The sequence below is a fragment of the Monodon monoceros genome, unplaced genomic scaffold (genome assembly GCF_005190385.1).
Source record: "Monodon monoceros isolate NGI ecotype Baffin Bay Population unplaced genomic scaffold, NGI_Narwhal_1 Super_Scaffold_18, whole genome shotgun sequence".
Taxonomy (NCBI): Eukaryota; Metazoa; Chordata; class Mammalia; order Artiodactyla; family Monodontidae; genus Monodon; species Monodon monoceros.
Window position 1 is genome coordinate 14,166,893 of NW_021703774.1, and position 20,162 is coordinate 14,187,054.

A 20,162-nucleotide genomic window follows, 5' to 3' on the forward strand; every position below is an offset into this window, starting at 1 on the left:
ACAACACGTGACCCTCCCTGTGGGGCATCCAGTCCTCAGGGAAAACACTAGTCTCAGATCATGACCTTCTTTGGGTTTTAATAGATCATCAAGGATGCCTCACATCCAGTGCAGGGCCCAGGGAATTTGTCTCAGTAAGTCACAACTTACTAGTCACGACAACAGAGGGAGGGCGGCGTAGCCAAAAATTACGTCAGGAGTTTTACAGCGTTTTGCCACCACCCATGTAGAAGAGGTCCGCTTGCCTTACCTTGTTTCTCACTCATGGCCCAAAGGTATTTTTGCAGGGCTTGGCTTCGGCCACATTGTAGCTATAGGTAAAGAATTAGTGATTTCCTTGAAGCTATTTATTTTCTATTTCCCCCAAATAACTACTAGCAACAGATCTTCTACCTCTCTCTGCTTTACCCCCTTTCCTTGTGTCTTTCTTTCTTTTCTTTTGGTTTTGATGCTATAGTGGGTTGAATTGTGTCCCCCCAAAAGGTATGTTTAAGTCCTAACCCCTAGATTCCTGTGAATGTGACCTTATTTGGAAATAGGTGTAATCAAGTTAGCATGAGTTTATACTGGATATGGGACAGGCCTAAATCCAAAGGACTGATATCTTTATAAAAGAAAGGAGAGGGAAATTTTGTTACAGAGACACAGACACACACAGGGAGAAGCTGTCTGTGAGGAGTTGGGGGCAGAAATTGGCGTTATGCTGCCATAAACCAAGGAACAACTTTGGCCACCAGAAGTTGGCAGAGGCAAGGAATGATTGTTTTCTAGAGGCTTTGGAGGGAACACAGTCCTGACAGTACTTTGATTCTGGACTTTCAACTTCCAGAGCTGTAAGAGAATGCATTTCTGTTGTTTAAAGCCACTCAATTAGTTTACAACAGCCCTAGGAAACTCATACATATGCTTTCTAGAAAGTGCTAAATAGTCTACATGACAATGACAACGGAAAGATAATAATAACAGTATTTACTGAGCACTTAATATGTGTCAGGAATTTTCTATATGATTAACTCATTCATTCTTCACCATACTATTATAATACCTGCTTTGAAAATGAGGAAAATAAGGCCTAAAGAGTTAAACCACTTGTCCAAGTCATTGAACTAGTAAGTGGGAGAGTAAAGACTCAAACCTAGACAGTCTGATTCCAGAGCTTCCTCTTTTAGCCATGATGCTGCCAGCATCGTAATGATGTTGATGATGATAAAAATAATAACAAACACAATGGTCAGCTGATCCATCTATAGTTGGATGAGGCCATATCACTGAGGCTTGACCTTTGAGTTATTTTTCTGGCAAAGGGGAGGGATTTTGGCTTACGCATCCAAACAGTCTCGCCAAATTTCCTTTGTGACCACTAGTGCGATTGTGAAGGATGGTGAGTCGGGGTTAAGAGGGTAGCAAGTGTGTGACCGTCAAATGAAACACGGCTAATGGCTCACATGGGAACTGAACCAGTGACCTTGGCTTCATTAGCTCTCTCCCTGGGTAAAATACTTTTAATTGTGTTTTACTTCCCAAAATGGCTTAAAAGAAATTTAGCTAGAGTCCGGATGCCTAATCTCTCCTGCAATATTTGAATTTTTCTTCCACATATTTACTCTTTGATAAATTTAGTAACTTTTATGGCTTCAAACTGATACCATTTTTGTGGTTCTTTATACAAGTGGAATTAAAAACACCAGGCGGCCCTGAAATGGTGAATTGTAAGTAAGTTCCGTGGGGCCTTAGTTCTTACTGTGATACTTTAAGCTATTTCGTCATAGTGTAGGTATGGTGAAATGCTACAATTTATGTCTGCATAGAAGAAATTTAGGCCACATAAATACATATAACCGGAATGTCCGTTTTTAAAGTACAGTTGCCCATTGGTATCTGCGGGGGGATTGGTTCCAGGACCCCGTGGATACCAAGATTTGAGGATGCGCAAGTCCCTTATATAAAATAACATAGTATTTGCATATAACCTACGCACATTTTCTGTACTTTAAATCATCTCTAGATTACTTATAATACCTAATATAACGTAAATGCTATGTAATAGTTGAAATCACAATGTAAATGCTATGTAAATAGTCGCAGGCATGTAGCAAATTTAAATTTTACTTTTTGAAAGTTCCTGGAATTCTTTTCCCAAATATTTTTGATTCACAGTTGGTTGACTCATGGATACAAAATCTGCAGATGCAGAGGGCTGACTGTAATATTAACATTTTAGAGTGAAAGATGACTTTAGAGTTTATCTGCTTTAAATAATGAAATATCTGTTACATTTTACAGATAAGAAACCTGAGACCCAGAGAAGTTAAGGGGCTTTGCCTAAAGTCGCACAGCTAGTTAAGAGGATTAGGTGGGCCTCTAGTTTATTCATTTCTAATATTAAATTCTTTCCACTATTCACTATTTTATTGAATTGAGAAATCAGTAGGCATTTCACTTGATGTCATGCATTTGTCTTTTGCATTTTCTTTAATTTTCACGGTTAAGTTAAAATTTTAAGGAATAGGATCTTGAACTCCCTTAAAGGAACTAAAATGTACTGTTTTCATGACATCTGAAACCTAATCTTCGTCAGTAAGTATATATACGTCTGACTACGTGGGTCGGTATATATTTCACCAATTCATGTCAAAAAAAGAAAATATTCGTTTGCTTAACGTATTTTGTTCATTTGCTCTAGTATATAGTTTTATAGGTAGACTTGGGTGTTGATATCAGATGGGACATTCCATTTAGTTAATAATAAAATACTTTTAAGAGAAAAATGCTCCATCAGTTGAAATCATATACTCATGCAAAACATATGTATATCAATCAATATCTTCCCTAAATACTAATTGTGTTTCTTGGGCATATTTTGAAAAATGTACCATTTCAAACCCTGTAAGATATAGCTTTTGAAATCTGCTAAGTGAATGAAAACTTATGCTAAGCCTATGCTGTAACCAGTAAAACCAACTGTTTGAAGGTCCATTTAGGAATACGAGGCTGTTACAATAGTTATCCCCTAATTGATTAATTTTTTTGAGACCGTTCTCCAGCCCCTCCTTTCATCCACACACAGAAAATGGTAAATTCGTTGTGTAATAGACATGACTCTGGTATTTCTTCCTTGTAAAAGATCATATATATTAAAATCTTATTTATGGAATGAGACTCGTTTCAAGGTTCTGTTGTTATTACTCGAATTAGAAAACTAGATTGTGTTCAGATGATAAAGTTTTTAATCTGTTTATTGACTAGATGATTTTATAAATAAATGAATGGCTACTTCATAGTTCCTAAAGCATTCGTCTCATAACTTTCAGGTCACATATGATTTGGTTGGCTAGTGCCACGAAAATCTACCTGTCCAATAGAGAAATGATCCTTACTGAAACTTAGAAAGATGGGTTTTTTTTCTTACAAATTACATTGCTCTTTTATGTTTGATACACCATTACTTCATTCATTCATTAATAAATATTTATTAGCACTAACAGCATGCCAGATACTAAACATAGTGAATGTAATGTCTGTCCTACTGGAGTTTGTGTATGTGTATGTATGTGTGTGTGTGTGTACGTGTGTATACTTATATACATATTTACAGATAAATGTTTTTAAATGAGAACCTCTAAAACATATATTCATTTATTCCTTTTTCTTTCCACATACATCAGAGCATCTAATTTAACCTAATCTAGTCAGGAAGTCTTCACAGAGGAGATAACATTTGGGCTAGGTATTGATGACAAACAGTAATTTGGCCAGTGGAGACATTAATTTAGCCAGTAAGAAGCATTACTCAGGGCAAAATGTGTGGAAGGCTTGTACTTTGAAAGGGTCTGATGTGTTCTGGGAACCAATAAAACCAATTCTTCAGTGCAGCTACAGAATGCCTCAGGTTATTTTCATCAGAATTAAAAATGTGTCAACTTTATTGATGTCCTAACAGAATTCATGTGTCAATATTGTCACCAATATAAATCATGCTTCCGAAAATGCAGGTTATTCAGTTCCTCCTTCTACTAACTCTTCTTCATATCCACCACCATCCAACACATGCTTGAGTACAACATTATACACCAGAGGATTTGAGAAACCTCTGAGAGCATACTGTTCCTTACACCCTCAAATCCTTTTGTGGGAATAAATAAAGAGGCAAACAAAAATGTAACACTGTTTCCACTGCTTAAATCTGTAATTGTTTAGATTTTCCATTGATGGTGGATACCTTTTCTTTCCCTCACTCATTTGTTGCTGAAAGATTTTTGTTTTCCTAAAAATGCTGCTGAAAATGTTTGCTTTTGGAAATTGAAGAGTAAAGATGATCAATCACCGTTGGAAGTTCTTATGATACTTTTTAGATTGTGAGTGAAAGCTGCAGCTGTCTACTCCTGTAGCTATCTGTACTTATGCTACCAGAATGTGGCACCTAAAATAACTTTGCTGTGATTTCTGTCTTTGTTCTACTATATCATCAACATGAAAAAGAAATGTAAACAAATAAACTAGATTTCTTTCTTTCTTTTTTTTTTTTTGAAGAAAACATTAGGCAATGAAACCTCCTATGAAAAAATGCATCCTCCCAGATTTAGAGGTTCATTTTCTTTTTTGAGGTAAGTTTTCATATGATGACACTTAGAAAAGGACAGCATGAAGTAAATTCAGAGCAATGAAAAGAGAGCACCGTGACTCTCCCATGTTAAATGTGAAACAGATATATTTTTGCTCATTTCGAATTAAGTACTTTGCTAGGAAATGGTACACCAACATTGACAAAAGTTGGCTTTCGTTTCTAGACCCAACTTTTACTCACATTATGGTATTAAGCAAGAAAATACCAGGCTCTACCTCACATTGGTGGTCATGGAAGAAAGGCCTTCCTTCTAACTCACCCTCCATGCTTATGAAGTTAATTTGTTTACCTAACAGCTACAACTTGAACATGTTTATGTTATAGGAGAACACGTGTCATGGAGCTGACCCAGTCTTTCCCTATTAGCAAAGCAGAAAATGTTACTTGTGCACATTTAATCTCATTACAAAGAAGGGGAATGAACGTCACACTCTTTTGAATATCATTCTCCAGAAACTATGTCCTCTTTCAGGGTTTGAAACATTTCATTTTTGTAGGTTAAAAAATCAGAATCCATGTCAGTAAGACTCAAACTTAGATTTTATAGTATATTTATCTTAAGCATTTAAACTTGAAAAGAGTCAAGTCCAACCGTTCTTTGAAAACCAGATGAAGGTCTATGAATTTTGAATCCTTTCATTTAAAGATAATGCAATTAGAGGATTCTTGAGAGCTCATATGAAAGTCTCTTTCCAGACTGATAAAGAAATACTTGTAGGAGTTCATAAATAATTGAAAGGAAAAGGAGTGAGAACATGCCTCCCTTCATAAACTCAATGGCAGCTAAGTTATTATAATCTACAAGTCAACATTTTCCTTAAAATAGAGCCTATTATTTCTCATAGCTTGTTCTTCCTTTGTCAGATCCAGAACAGAGAGGCGCTCATGCCATCACTGTGTTTGCAGAAGTTTTATCTGATCACCCAGGAACCAAGGCACAGTGAGATCCTGAAAATCCTAAGGGTGGATTGATGCTTAAAATGAAGGTCGCTACCCTTTTGTTAAACCCAGCCTGACTCACCACAGCAGCATCAGATGACAACAGCACATCTTCCAGATTTTCCAATTGATGAAAATGTCAGGAAACGCAAAGTTATGGTTCCCCTAACAACCATAACTTGGCCACTTTGCACAGAATGATTAAGGAAGAAAAGTTAGAAACTGACAAGTAGTATAAACCCACAGTTACACTGAGTTTGTGTCTACACAGACAGAGCAAAATTCAATAATTAGGCAACTAGCTGGGTAACTCAGACCAAATCATCCCTTACCTAAGATATTCATAAAAAACAGAAGTATTTTTGTTGAAACTAAATTATCTGGATAATGAGCTCACTATTTTACTTGGTACATGGAGCTATAAAGGAAAAAATGAAGACTAGAATGATCTGAATTTCAGAACATAATAACATCTGAGATGAAAGTGGTGTGGTTTCTATATATTAGAAACATACAGCTAACCAAAAGAGACCGCTTGCCCAAGGAAACTGACTTCAATTTATACTTACTCTCACAAATGTATTCATAAAGGGATGCCCAGTGAAACTTAAGTTAATTTTACTTTTTATATCAAGAGAAGTACCATTTAAAAAGCTGATTCTAGCTGTAGCTATTGGTGAGATCAGGTCAAGATGGGCAGAAACCCTTCAATGGTTCCTTTGTTTATGTAGATGTAAGTTATGAAGGAAATAAGAAATGGTGAGTCTGGGAAGAATAGGAAATTAAATACTTTTCCTAAAGACATCAGAATTCAATGACCATCCTCCCCCGCCCTCCCCTCCAAAAGAAACCCACAAATAGTCAAACAAATACGTCAGTAAGACAAAATATGTCAAAGAGGAGGCTCATTAAGGGGCTGCAACACAGGTGTGCAGGAAGGTAAGCTGACTGCTCCCATCCTTCCCTCTACAGCAGGGACAGCGAGCCTGGCTGCCAGAAGTTAAAGTGGGTGCTGACTGCACCTTCCAGACAAGATCGCTTCTTTTGAACAAAAACACTGGCACAGCACATAGCACCCACAGGTGGTCTAATTTCCAGTTTTCTCTCAGATTTGTGAGACAAGTCCCCTTGGGCAGGAGGGGCCCCTAGTCTTTTGGACTTACAAAGGGTAGATGTCTAGAAAAATTCTTTTCACAATATGAAGACTCATGCCATTCACTCTGAATATTAGAAAGAAATGCAGGGACTTCCCTGGCGGTGCAGTGGTAAAGACTCCACGCTTCCAACGCAGGGGGCGTGGGTTCGATCCCTGGTTCGATCCCTGGTCGGGGAACTAAGAACCCACATGCTGCGTCATGCAGACAAACAATAAAATATAAAAACCATAAAGAAATGCATATTGTGGGGGGTTTTTTGTTTGTTTTTGTTTTATTTTATTTTGTTTTGTTTTTTTTCACAAGCTGGTTACATGGGTCAAAGTGGTTTATCTGAATAGTTGAAAAAAATCTTTGCTAGTGCTAGCAGAAAAAAAAATCTCTTGACATTTAGTATCATGAGGCTAGTCAGAATATCACCTCAGCACATTTTGTTATATGTATACTTCCTTTCTAGAAGCAGCTGTCATCAGTATGTTTATGTCAACTTATGTTTCAATCTAATTTGTGGGGATTTAACTTAATTTCGTTCCTTACATCTTCGATTTGGACTTATTAAAAATCCTTACAAGCATCATTAAAAATTCAATAATAAAATTTTGGCCTTGGTCCTAATTCCTTAATAAGTTTTCATTGCTTCTATGAAGAAACAAAATTAACTTTCTGAGTCTTATTCTGTTTTTCTGCCAACTACCTCATGGTTAAAAGTTAGATTCAGTAATGTTAGATAGTCAAGTCCTCTTTATTTTGGAATATTTTGCTATATTTCAGGCACTTAGAGTTCACAGATACTTTTCCATATGATTTCCCTAGGTAGTGGTGGTGTATCTGTAGTTAACTGTGATGATAGTAATTAATACATGTATGAGTGTGTATGTGTGTGTGTGTGTGTGTGTGAGTGTGGTTTTCTCCACTAGACTGTGAGCTCTTTGAGGGCAAGGGCTATGCTATTCATCTTTTGTTCCTTAGCACAATGCCTGTCAGCATATAGTAAACAAAAGGGAATTGCTGAATAAAATGAATTTCTTCAACTGAAGTCATCATTATATAGCAATGCTGGATTAAGTAACTAATGAATTGAAAATAGTGGAGAAGAGTCTAGGGACCACGATAATTTAGATTGAACCAAAAGGATATGCTAGCAATTGATCCTTTTTAGCTTACAAAAATGGCAATTTTACATGGTTCATTCTATTGTTTCCTTAGATTTACGTGCGGCCTCTCTTCAAGAACCTCACCGTATCTGTAATGTTTTCCCACCAGGACCCTTTCAGATGGACAGGAGAATTTTCCTTGGTTTTACTCATTCCCCAAAGATAAGAACATCACAGTTAATATTCCTAGGGCAGAGAGCAATGAATACCCAACCCTTTACACATTACTAAAAGTATTCTTTCATTTAGCATCTATTGGCACACCCACTGTGTGCCAGGCACTACGGTGGAGATTGTGATAGAGAAGTCATGAAGACAAGGCCTTGCTCATGGTGGATATGACAGTAAAATGGGGCGTCCAGACAAGTAGCCAGGTCAGTACAAAGACAACAGTGATTTGCAAGGGGCGTGCTATGGAAATACATTAAGGAAGCAGCTGATTCAGACGAGGAAGAGGGTGCTCTAGGAAACTTGCAGGCCAAGACTTGAAGGACGGTAGACAGAGGGAAATGGCAGCTATGGGGAGAAGCTGAGGGTGGGTGTTGCCTGTTAGAGGTGCCAAACGCAATACTAACGTGGCTGAAGCGCAGAGGCCCAGCAGAGGAAGAGGGGAGACAAGACCAGGTTGTAAACAGAGTTCACCGTAGAGCTAGTCAGTGTGAGTCTAGAAGCATAACCCACCTGATAGAAAAGTCATTGAGCAATATGTCTTGAAACTTTTCCTAAAAGAATACTTGTGATTTTTTCAAATTTGATTACATTGCTTGATTCATGAAGGTCTAGACCTCACTTAATCTCATCCAATCTCCTCATTTTATAGACAACAAAAGTGAAGCCCAGAGAAGTTAAGCGACTCCCCTAAGGCCACAAAGCTAGTCCTCCAGCACAGGATGAAACCAAACCCACGCCTCCTTACTCTCCCGTGGGGTACTCTTTTCTGACATTGCCTATTTGCCCATTTCTTGATCTCTTCAAACTCCAGATCGAATTCTTTCGAGTCCCAAGCCTGTTAACTAAATACTTTTTGTGAATTGAATCAATGATTTCTAGCAAATTATTTCCTGGAAAAGCAAGCATTCTACAAGTGGCCCAAACGTTCCCCAGTTTTGAACACGTTCAGCATTTCCAGATTTCGCCATTACGTGTCTGGCTAGAGCCGTGACAAAGGCAAGAGGTTAAGGCTCAAACACCTACAAACTTGACTTCAAAAGGCTTATTTGAAGCGTGCAGTTACGATGGCAAATATTAAACATGCTGACTGTTGCAGCTCGATGATTAATGCCACAGATAATAAGCAAACATGTTTTATTGCATAACTGGCTCACACAATGAAGACACTCAGATTCTTTGAACTATTCAACATGCCCCAAACTAACTGTCAGCATTTGTTTTTATAGTTTTTGTAATCTCACCTGCTAAGACCCTTATCTTCATAAAACCACTGAGTTCCTGAATAAATATTGTGCCACAGATTTAAATCTTCTGGGGGATTTGATGCAAGTGGTTGCTGGATTTTACATCTCAGAAGCTCATATCTAAAGCAAAAGATAAGCAGAAAGATCAGGATTATCTCAACTAATGTTATTACCAAAATTCAGGTTGTCTCACAGTACGAGTGTGTGGGGTGTATGTGTAAACGTAAAGAAAACATCTTAATTTTCTTTTTTCCAGATAATCATTTTTTTTTTTTTTTTGGCACAAGTGTCATCCGCGTAGCTAACTGGAACAATTAGCTACATTCACATTTACTACTATCAGTAAAATGATAACATTTAGATTTCTTCTATATCAGATTTGCCAAAACTTTATTGCCAGTTTCACACAAAATAGAATTACAAAAAGCTTATAAAGTTAATGACTTCCTAAAACTTCTACCATCAATACTTTATAAACAATGATAATATTATCGACTCCATAGTCTTGCCTAAGTGTCGAGTTGTTATAAAGCCATTTCAGAATCACAGTTCTTTTCTTTCATCTTATCTATATTCCTGACCACATGCTTTAGAAGTTTCCAGATAATAATAACATGCCAAAAATTATTGTGTTATCTTTAGAATTTTGAGGCATATTTGTGCAAATGTGTCATTTAGAACATGCATCAAGCTTGCTTAACATATAATAAAGGTATACTTTGAAAATCAAGAGAGGGGCTGTGTAGAGAAGCATTAGAGAACAGCGATTGTTGTTCCGAGGGTTTTTAGTTCCTCACAATATCGTGCTATTTTTACCTTGATGATCTTTTTATGGTTCCATATAAGTCAAGATACAGAAGATGAAACTGTATGAAAATTACGAGTGAGGCAGACATAGAGAACAGACCTGTGGTTGCCAAGCGGGAGGGGGTTGGGGGAGGGATGGAGTGGGAGTTTGGGATTAGCAGATGCCAACTATTATATACAAAATGGATGAAGAACAAGGTCCTACTGTATAACACAGTGAACTATATTCAATATCCTGTGAGAAACCACAATGGAAAAGAATATAAAAAAGAATGTATATATATATATATATATGTATGTATGTATGTATAACTGAGTCACTCTGCTGTACAGCAGAAATTTACACAACCCTGTAAATCAACTACACTTCAATAAAAAAAATGTTATGAGTGAGGAATATCCAATAAGGAATTAGTTCAACGTTCCTATGTGAGGAAAAGCCTCCTTCCTCCCTTCCTTCCCAGAGAGATAAGACGGTAACAAAATCCAAAAGCACCATCACTTTCTCTTACCTCAAATTGGGTCCGTTTGGCCTGGCTGGTGGCTGCCAAGAAATGCCAACATACGATTCACTTAGTGGAACCACGGACAACGGGCTAAGATCCTGAGGCAGGGTGGGATGCGTGGTCACATGGGTAGGGAAACTCTCTGTGCACCCCCCTAGATGCCCATTACCCCCTGAGCAAGCCACAATGGTGACAGAATAATTAGTGAAAGGAATCAGATGAGTAACGACGTGACTGAACACAGAGGAAGTAACGTTGGTGATCGTGATGTGAGGGTCAGGCATGCGGATCTCGTAGGTAAGGATGTCTCCATTCAGGATAAGTGGGGCTCTCCAAGTGACCTGAAATAAAACGTAAGCTTAGCACCAGTGTGACAACACAGGCACAGAGCAACTGCAGTTCACAAGGCCTGGCATTTTGCTCTGCCTTGTTTTCAGTCAAGTCACTTTCTAAATACCCACTTTCGACTTCGCCCTTTGCACTAGACAGTAATGAAGGGTTCCAGATCAATTAGCAGTACACCAGGAATTAGATGAAATGCTGTTTCCTGGGCTGGGCTTTTAGTCTGGAGACTTTCTAAGATTGTCAGACTAGTACACACCTTAGTGATTCATCTCCACCATGGGTGCCCTGAAGGACACAGAGCACACACATGGAGAGAATTCACACATCCGCACGCATCAATGGGGAGGCAGCAGGATTTAATAGTTTTCTTGTTTATAACTCAATTAAACGAAACGTCAGAACTCCTTGCTTTGCATTATTAGCGGGTACTCTAAATATGTCACTATTCTCTCTCTTTTTTTTTTTTGGATGGTGGTGGGAGGGTGCAGAAATCATTCTTTGCATTTTCTGAGGATATGTAACAAGTAAAGCAATAACAACACATCCTGTTCTCAAAGACAAGAGACATGTGGAAAGCTTTAAAAAGGCAAGCAAAGAATGATCCTGTTTAAGTCACAGACATGAACATCAGAAGAAAGAAACACCGTTTTCTAATAATGTTTAACGTTGCTTTTCTTTTCTGGCTAAATACTGTAAGGGCATAGTGCTAACCCACTCATGCTCCTATGGGGGACAAAGGACCCTAGAAAAATGTGCATTAGTCATTAAAAGATTACTTATTTATATGCTATCATGGGTCATCTCTTTTGTGTTGCCTTGCAATGTTCCTTAAATTTTGGAGTGTATATCCCATCTCCCCAATAGACTGTAAGCTTCTTGATAGCAGGGCCTAAATTGTACACCCATTTAGTGCCATACACCGAGAGATGGAGTTCCAGAAGTAATAGCAGTCATGGCTGTCTCCATTATGTTTTTCCTTAGCATACAGCTATTTTGAAACTTTCAAAGAGTTTTCCACAAAGTGATATATTGATACCTACATTTATAGTTCTATACAAATTCGAAGTCTGAGAGGCATTATAGAAAAGTGAGAATGGAAAAGGATGAACCAAAATTTTCTATCTTAAAGAGAAAAAATTTCCTCCAGAAGGAACCTGACCCGAGATATCTGTAGGGTGTTCTTCCTAATTCTTGGTGATAAAATGGGCCTCTACCAGATGTCACTGGGCAGTTGCTTGATGATTACGGTCCTAACTTAAAATTAACAAGGACCTGACATCTACTCCAATTTTACTACATAGCTTGAAATCATTGCTAATTTTAAAAACTTTTTCTGGACTTCCCTAGTGGTGCAGTGGTTAAGAATCCACCTGCCATTGCAGGGGACACGTGTGGGTTTGAGCCCTGGTTCGGGAAGATCCCACATGCCACGGAGCAACTAAGCCCGTGAGCCACAACTACTGAGCCCGCGTGCCTAGAGCCCGTGCTCTGCAACAAGAGAAGCCACCGCAGCGCAACAAAGAGTAGCCCCCGCTCACCGCAACTAGAGAAAGCCAGTGGGCAGCAACGAAGATCCAACCCAGCCAAAAATAAATAAAAATTAACAAACAAACAAAAAACCAAAAACACTTCTCAGAGAGTTCCACACTGTGCTGGTGAAGAGAAATTTTAGATGAGTTCCTTATAAGCACAGAGGATTTGCCTGGATGGAGGAGAGATCAAAGAAGCCTAACGCAAGTAAAGTTTATAGAGCAGACATAGGATTCTATTTGTTTGGGGGGTGCAGTGCTCTTTGTGGACTTCAGAAATGAGTCAAGGTCATATTTACAGGGCTTCCTCCTACTTGTCATGCAAATGGAAAATGGAAGGGTTATCACAGCTCAATTCTACCTGATTCACATGTGGAATACCACTTGCCTCTGGAACTAGAATATTGTGAGAGCTCAGGTCAAGGCTTGGCAGCCCTTGAAAGAATCCAAACTTTGGAGGTAGTCTGTGTGAGCAGTCGAGCTGAGAGTGAATTGATTTGGCACTCAATTGTTGAGCCTAAGAAAAGCATTCATAAAATAAACCTTGAATAAGATCTCAACCAGCGGAGATTAAGTGATGTGATGTAATGATTCTGGAGACAGTCATTTGAAGAGCTAAAAAAATCCCTGTGTTCTCTAACTATAAACGTTTGCATCCAGAAATTGGCTATTTTTCTCACTTAAAAAGCTACAGACGTAAGAAGATACATCTTTTTTTTTAGTTTACACATTTATTTATTTATTTTATTTTTGGCTGCGTTGGGTCTTCGTTGCTGCACACGGGCTTTCTCTAGTTGCGGCGAGCTGGGGCTACTCTTCGTTGCGGTGCACAGGCTTCTCACTGCGGTGGCTTCTCTTGTTGCAGAGCATGGGCTCTGGGCGCATGGGCTTCGGTAGTTGCAGCACACGGGATCAGTAGTTGTGGCTCGTGGGCTCTAGAGTGCAGGCTCAGTAGTTGTGGTGCACGGGCTTAGTTGCTCCGCAGCATGTGGGATCTTCCCGGATCAGGGATCGAACCCGTGTCCCCTAAATTGGCAGGCGGATTCTTTTTTTTTTTTTTTTTTTTTTTTGCGGTACTCAGGCCTCTCACTGTTGTGGCCTCTCCTGTTGTGGAGCACAGGCTCCGGACGCGCAGGCTCAGTGGCCATGGCTCATGGGCCTAGCCGCTCCGCGGCATGTGGGATCTTCCCGGACCGGGGCACGAACCCGTGTCCCCTGCGTTGGCAGGCGGACCCTCAACCACTGCACCACCAGGGAAGCCCAGGCAGGCGGATTCTTAACCACTGCGCCACCAGGGACACCCAGGAAGATATATCTTTTTGACAGTACTGAGTTGGAAGACATGAATCTACTTCCAGAGAAAATTTTTATAAGGAATTTTATAGCAAGGTGGAGAAGGCCATTGTCATTATAGTGAGTAGGCTATCAGAAATGGTATCTAATTTGATCATCCTCCTGAAAATATCCTGGAGCTATTACTAAAAATAAATGTGTCCAAGCTTTTTAAAGAGCCAGTTAGTTAAATATTGGATTCTATTCTTTCCAGTGCCTAAGACTACATTTACTAGAGTGTGGCTAAAATATGTGAGATTAAAACTTTCATTCAGTTTAATTTTCCACGGCCTTTTATGTATCTATTGTTCATAGAAAGGATTATAAAATACTGTTGCAGCCCAAAAAACTCAGACCCAAGAGCATGTTCCTGGCCTAATAAGCAAAAGGTATGTTCTCTAAAACAAGACTTTTACACTGAAATTTTCTAAACAGAATTGTAGTTTCTGGCTGGGAATAAAATGTTTATTTTGGAGTTGCTTTGCCAGCAATGATGATTTCTTTTATTTGAGTGGTTCTTAATTGCTTAGATTTCCATTCTCTGTTTAGTTATTGTAAATTTGCAAAAAATAGGACAGGCGGGTAGGTGTTTAAGGAGCTACTGACTTTTACCTATTTGTTCAGATCCCTGAAGAGTGGCCCTAAACAATCAAGATCCTGGTTGTAAGCAAAAATTTAGGGAATGTAGGTTGGATGATTGGCTTCGGGACTGAAAAATGTAACACACATAAACATTGTAACTTACTTCTAATTTCTTTAACTCCATCAAACCATATTTAAGAACTTTATGAATAAGAGGATTTATGAAGGTTGAACTTTATGATTTATGAACTTTATGGGCTAAGAATAAATATCCTTGATATTTGATGTAGGTTACTCAACCAACACTGTGAGACTTGGAACAAAACACTTAACATCTCTGGGCCTCAGTTTCCTTGTATCTAATGTTAAGAGACAATCCTCGCCCTCATATCTACATAGAAGATTTTATAATTCTAAGACTACTTAATCAATACAGAATATGAATGACCACAGGGCATGAGAGTGTGGTAACGTTTGACTCCATATGGTAATTCCGCTCAACAACTGACTCCCCGGCAAATCTTCTCATACAGAACAAGGTGTACAATAAGTATTCGTTGAAATGAAATGAAATTTTTCCTTTAAGATATCTTCCTTTTCTTTTAAAGTTGTTAATATTAATTTTTTTACTTCGGATATTTGTTTTGTATTCAGAGAAAAAACCAAAGATATTGATACATACAGGAAAATAAATTACGGTCCTTCACCTCGACCTCCTCCTATCCCTCCCCATTCCCACCCTGTAAAGGTGAAAAGGTGATAGCTTTGAATCTATTCTGCCATACTTTCTCACACAGCAAATATATCCACACATAGGTACGTTTTCTCTGTCTCTTTTAAATTTTTTTCTGGAAAAATTTTATTTTTTATACCCATTATTAATCTGTAACTTGCTTTTCACACTCAACTAGAGATCATGGGACACACCCTATCATGTTTTATGTTGCATAATATTCCTTTCATGGCTGAAAACAGACTATTCAGTTATCCTACTGACTTGACTTTACTGTTAAAAACCATATTTGAAAATGTATGTATACATACGATTGTACATTTTTTTTTATTTAAAAACTTTTTTGGCTGCGCTGCATGGCACGTGGGATCTTAGCTCCCCGACCAGGGATCGAACCTACGTCCCCTGTGTTGGAAGTGTGGAGTCTTAACCCCTGGACTGCCAGGGAAGTCCCTGTACTTATTTATTATTGTATAGGTTAGCAAGAATTGCTATACCAAAATGTATGTTTAGTTTTAATCATTATTGATGGATTACTTTCCGAAAAGTTTGAAGTAATTCACTTGATCACAAACAATGAAAGAAAATGTCCATGACACAAAGTGTCCCCATAAATTCTTGAAATTACTGCTCCTTTTAGAGATCAGATTTGTGATTACCAGAGGCAGTGGGGGGTGAAGGTGGTCAAAGATGAAAACTTCCAGTTATAAGATAAATAAGTACTAGGGTTGTGATGTACAACACGATTAATACAATTAACACTGCTGACATTACATATGAAAATTGTTAAGGAAGTATTTGGTTGGCCAAAACGTTTGTCTGGAATTTTCCATAAGTTGTTACAGAAAAACCCGAACAAATGTTTTGGCCAACCCAATAAATCCTAAGAGTGCTATCACAAGGAAAAAATGTTTTCTTTTATTTTGTATCTATAGGAGATGATGGATGTTCAATAAACTTACTGTGGTCATCATTTCATGATGTATGCAAGTCAAATGATTATGCTGGACCCCTTAAATGTATACAGTGCTTTGGGTCAACTCTATCTGAATAAAACTGGAAGAAATAAAAAGAAATTACTAATCCTTTTGGTCTTGCCAGTATTACTTTATTATTTCTTTAATTAATTTGTAGTCCCTTGACTTTTTTAAGATATAAATATTTTCAAACATTATTAACTTTGTATATCCTCTTATCACATTATTTATCCATATTTTATACTTTGTTTTCTATTGAGTTGTCTTTTTATCATAAGTTATTAGAAGTTCTTTGTTTATTATGGGGAAATAATTTATTTTTCTATAATGTCTTATAGATGCATTTTCCCAATCTATCTTTTGAAGTTTAACTTTTTTTTGAGGAATCTTATATCTTGCAAAAACAAAATTGTTTTCTAGCTAAATATAACTATCTATTCTTTTAAGGCTGCAGGGTTTGCCTGTGAAATGGGGATAATAATAGCCTTTATCTGACAGGGTTGTAGTAAGGACTCAGTGAGGGCAATTCCTGGAACTTAATATGAACTCAGTGAATATTAGTTGTCATTTTATTTCCTTCCAAATTCTGTAATACCCTATATGGGAAAAGAATCTGAAAAAGAATGTATATATGTATATGCATAACTGAATCACTTTGCTGTACACCCGAAACTAACACAATACAGTAAATCAATTATACTCCAATATAAAATAAAAATTAAATTAAAAAAAGGATTTATAATTTTTTAATGGTTTGATTTAAGCAGATATCAAAGACCAGCCCATCTTCAAAAACAGGTGAGAATGATGACTAAGACTTAATTCTTTTTACTTTGGTTTATTATCAACCTGTAAATGAGCAATGCTAAGAGTACACACCATAGCAAAGCTGTGCGTGGACACCACCTGGGGGACAGGATTGTTGTTCCTTGTCACACACACACCAAGGCTGGTGGTTTTGGCGATCTGAGCCAAGAGAGGACTCTTCTACCTGAAAAGCTGAGAGCTGCAGGCCTGCTCTTTCATTCTGCTTTAGCCGTGGGAAGGTGGGCCTGCGAATGGGGCCATCAGAGTTCAGAGTCTCATGTTATCACCAAAAAGCAATATATATATATATATTTTTTGCTGCGTCACAGTTATACAACTTAGTTATTCTATGTTTTATTTTTATTAGTCCTCAATCGTACTCAAGACTCCAGTGGAATAAATTTATAAATTGACTTTTTCCTAATCTGGTTTTATGTTGAATATTTGTTAGAAATGGCTACTGAATCTTACGTCTTTTTTCTGCATCTATTGATTAAAAAAAAGGGCTTTCTCTTTTAATCAGTTGATTTAAGCAGTATGTTGATAGATTTCTTGATGTTGAACCAAACTTACGTTTTTGGAATCAGACCAGATTTGTCCTGGTATACCATTCTTTTAATATACTCCTGAGTTCAATTTGCGAATATTTTATTTAGAAGCATTGGCTCTATAGTCGCAGTATGAAATTAGTCTATAGTTTTACTGAACTATCTTTTTCAGGTTTTGGTATTTTTTTACCAACTTTATACAATGAAATGAATTTTCTTAAAGTGATTAGATATCACATCAAAGTGCATGGCTTTCACACAACCGCTTTGACAATATATATTCTTTTCCTTGTAATCAAATAAGATATTAAGAATGTAATTTTGATATGCAACTTTCCTTTTTTCTTTTTTTTAAAATTTATTTTCTTGAGGTATAGTTGATTTACAATATTAAACCAACTATAACTTCTGCAGTACAGCAAAGTGATTCAGTTATACATATATATATGTGTTCTTTTTCATATTCTTTTCCATTATGGTTTATTACAGGATATTGAATATACTTCCTTGTGCTATACAGTAGGACCTTGTTGTTAATGCAACTTTCGCTTCCTAATGCTCATGTCTATGCCAAGTTATCTCTTTATACTTACTAAGATGCTACTTTGGGTTATTTTCTAGTTGGCCTAAGTATGTGAAGTTTCCTTGCTTTCCCTATTAGATGCAAGCTCTTACAGGTGGAGTGGTGGTGAAAAGACCACATGGTACAAAATGGGAAGAACTAGGGTGAAATATCAGTCCATTTCCTTTATTATCCCCCAACCTATCAGCTGGTAGTGTTTATTCCTGATTTGTTTCTTCCCTCAAGTCTTTTTCATTTCTGGGCATTTTATATATCTGTTTATGTTGTTTTGACTAAAAGGTACACTCCATGAAGGTGGGGATTTTGATTTGGCCGCTACTGTATCCTCAGTGTCTAAAAGAGGCACTCATAAAGATTTATAGGTGCTCAATAAAGGTTAGTAGAACTGAAATTATTATTATTGTGTCAATAATATTACTGACAATTCTCTTCATCCTAATATTTGCAATGACTCTATGAAATAAATGTTGAATAAATTTCTTAACCAATGCATTCATGACCATCCTTCTGTTTTCCTCGTATCTTATCCATTTGCAATTTTAACTTTTAAATCTTATAGTTCATAAAGAGAAATCACTGTATTGCTGTCACATTGCCTCTGTTTACCAGATAAGCATATCACGAGCACATTGACTTTGAGTCTGAAGATCTTTTTGAACCTAATGTGAGCCCAAAATTCTGAAGCGTAAATATGTTGTTTTGATATTATTTAAACATATATAATCCAATACTAGATTCAGCTGAATATTCCTGATGACTCTCTTCATTGATAACTTCTGATTTTCTAGTTATAAAGTGAGAATTAATAAAAGGTGTGAATTTTTAAAAACTATCACTAATGTCCAATGTCTGCACATTCCAAGCACCTTCTTAGAGACTTTTAGATTCCTGACCTGGTGAGTGCCTGTGAGATTCTGCTCCCAAGCCAAGCTAATCTAAACTTTACCTTAGCAGGTTGACAAGCCATGCACACTGTCTTATTCCTGGATGAGGTTACAAAATGCAAAGAGGAAGGAAAAAAAAAAAAGAATGAAAGAAAAAGTCAGGCAATTTGTTTTGAATACTTTTGATCACCGTTTATAGATGCTGAATCACATAGAATTGGGCATTGAGCCATTATTTTTCTGAAAATATTTATCATTTTTCAGATCTGCCTAGTTATTAAACTTTTGTTAGAAAGAATCCAGAAAAAAGTCCATTATCTAGCTTTGCCTTTGTGAAGGGACTGTGTTTATGTCACATCATATTGATTGGTACTGCTACTGAAGTTTTGCAAAATTCCCTTAGGATTGAAAAGAAAAGTCATTTCTGAAATGATGAATAACTCTAGGTTTGTTTGGGGGTTTCCTTTGGTTCGTTTTGCTTTTCCTCTGAATGAAGAACAATTCTTAAGATCGCCCAATTCATGTAATAAACATCGTACCTCACGTCCTTCAAATTAATTTCCTTTTAGTGTTTTATCAACAGGATTCTATACATTTGTGGTATTTCTATCAAGAAGGCGTGTTGCTTTGACCAACCTCATGTTGAAACTAAGACAGACTTATAAAAATCGATTTTAGTTTGTAGGTTCAATTAAATTTCTTCAAGAATTTACACTATTTAGCATCACCCAGTGTTTGCTTTTGGTGGGACGAGAGAACACACAACAGAGATTCAAGTAATAATTTCAGCAGATGAACTCTGCTGTTATGCAAATGTCCTTTGTTTTGTGCTCTGGTGAGCAAGCTGCTCCACCAATGCTTTTGGCAGTAGTACAAGATTGAATCCATGGAAGCATGTGTGTATTTACACAAAAGAGGCTTCTAAGCTACAAAACTCCCTCCTGTTTGGTTACACTAATTTCCCCTGAATGAAGTTTGTATGCAAGCCAAAACAATGGTAGTTATCCTGCGCTCTAGGGTTCATTCCCAGTAGAGTGAAGTGAATAATTGAACAGTTCCTAGATAGCCCCGTAATCGGCTATTTTTATTTCTTTCCCCATCATCCTGATCCTTTGATCATTAAAAAAGAATCAGAATATCGGTAATTGGAACTTTTGTTAATACACTAATCCCTTCCCCCGTATTTCCCCACCTCCTCCCATTTTCTGATCTATTTAGATCTGACGTGGTGGTTAAGCTAAGC

At 37.4% G+C, this 20,162-nt stretch overlaps 1 protein-coding gene across 1 annotated transcript in view; it reads right to left on the reverse strand.

Annotated features, from left to right (window-relative positions):
• USH2A (usherin) overlaps nt 1-20,162 on the reverse strand; it is a 788,115-nt gene that overhangs the window by 267,860 nt on the left and 500,093 nt on the right. The window contains exons 41-42 of the mRNA XM_029229459.1: nt 10,606-10,940; nt 9,284-9,406 (exon numbers count right to left, since the gene is read on the reverse strand). Of these exons, the coding sequence (XP_029085292.1) occupies nt 9,284-9,406; nt 10,606-10,940 (458 nt within the window). The remainder of the gene's footprint in view (nt 1-9,283; nt 9,407-10,605; nt 10,941-20,162) is intronic.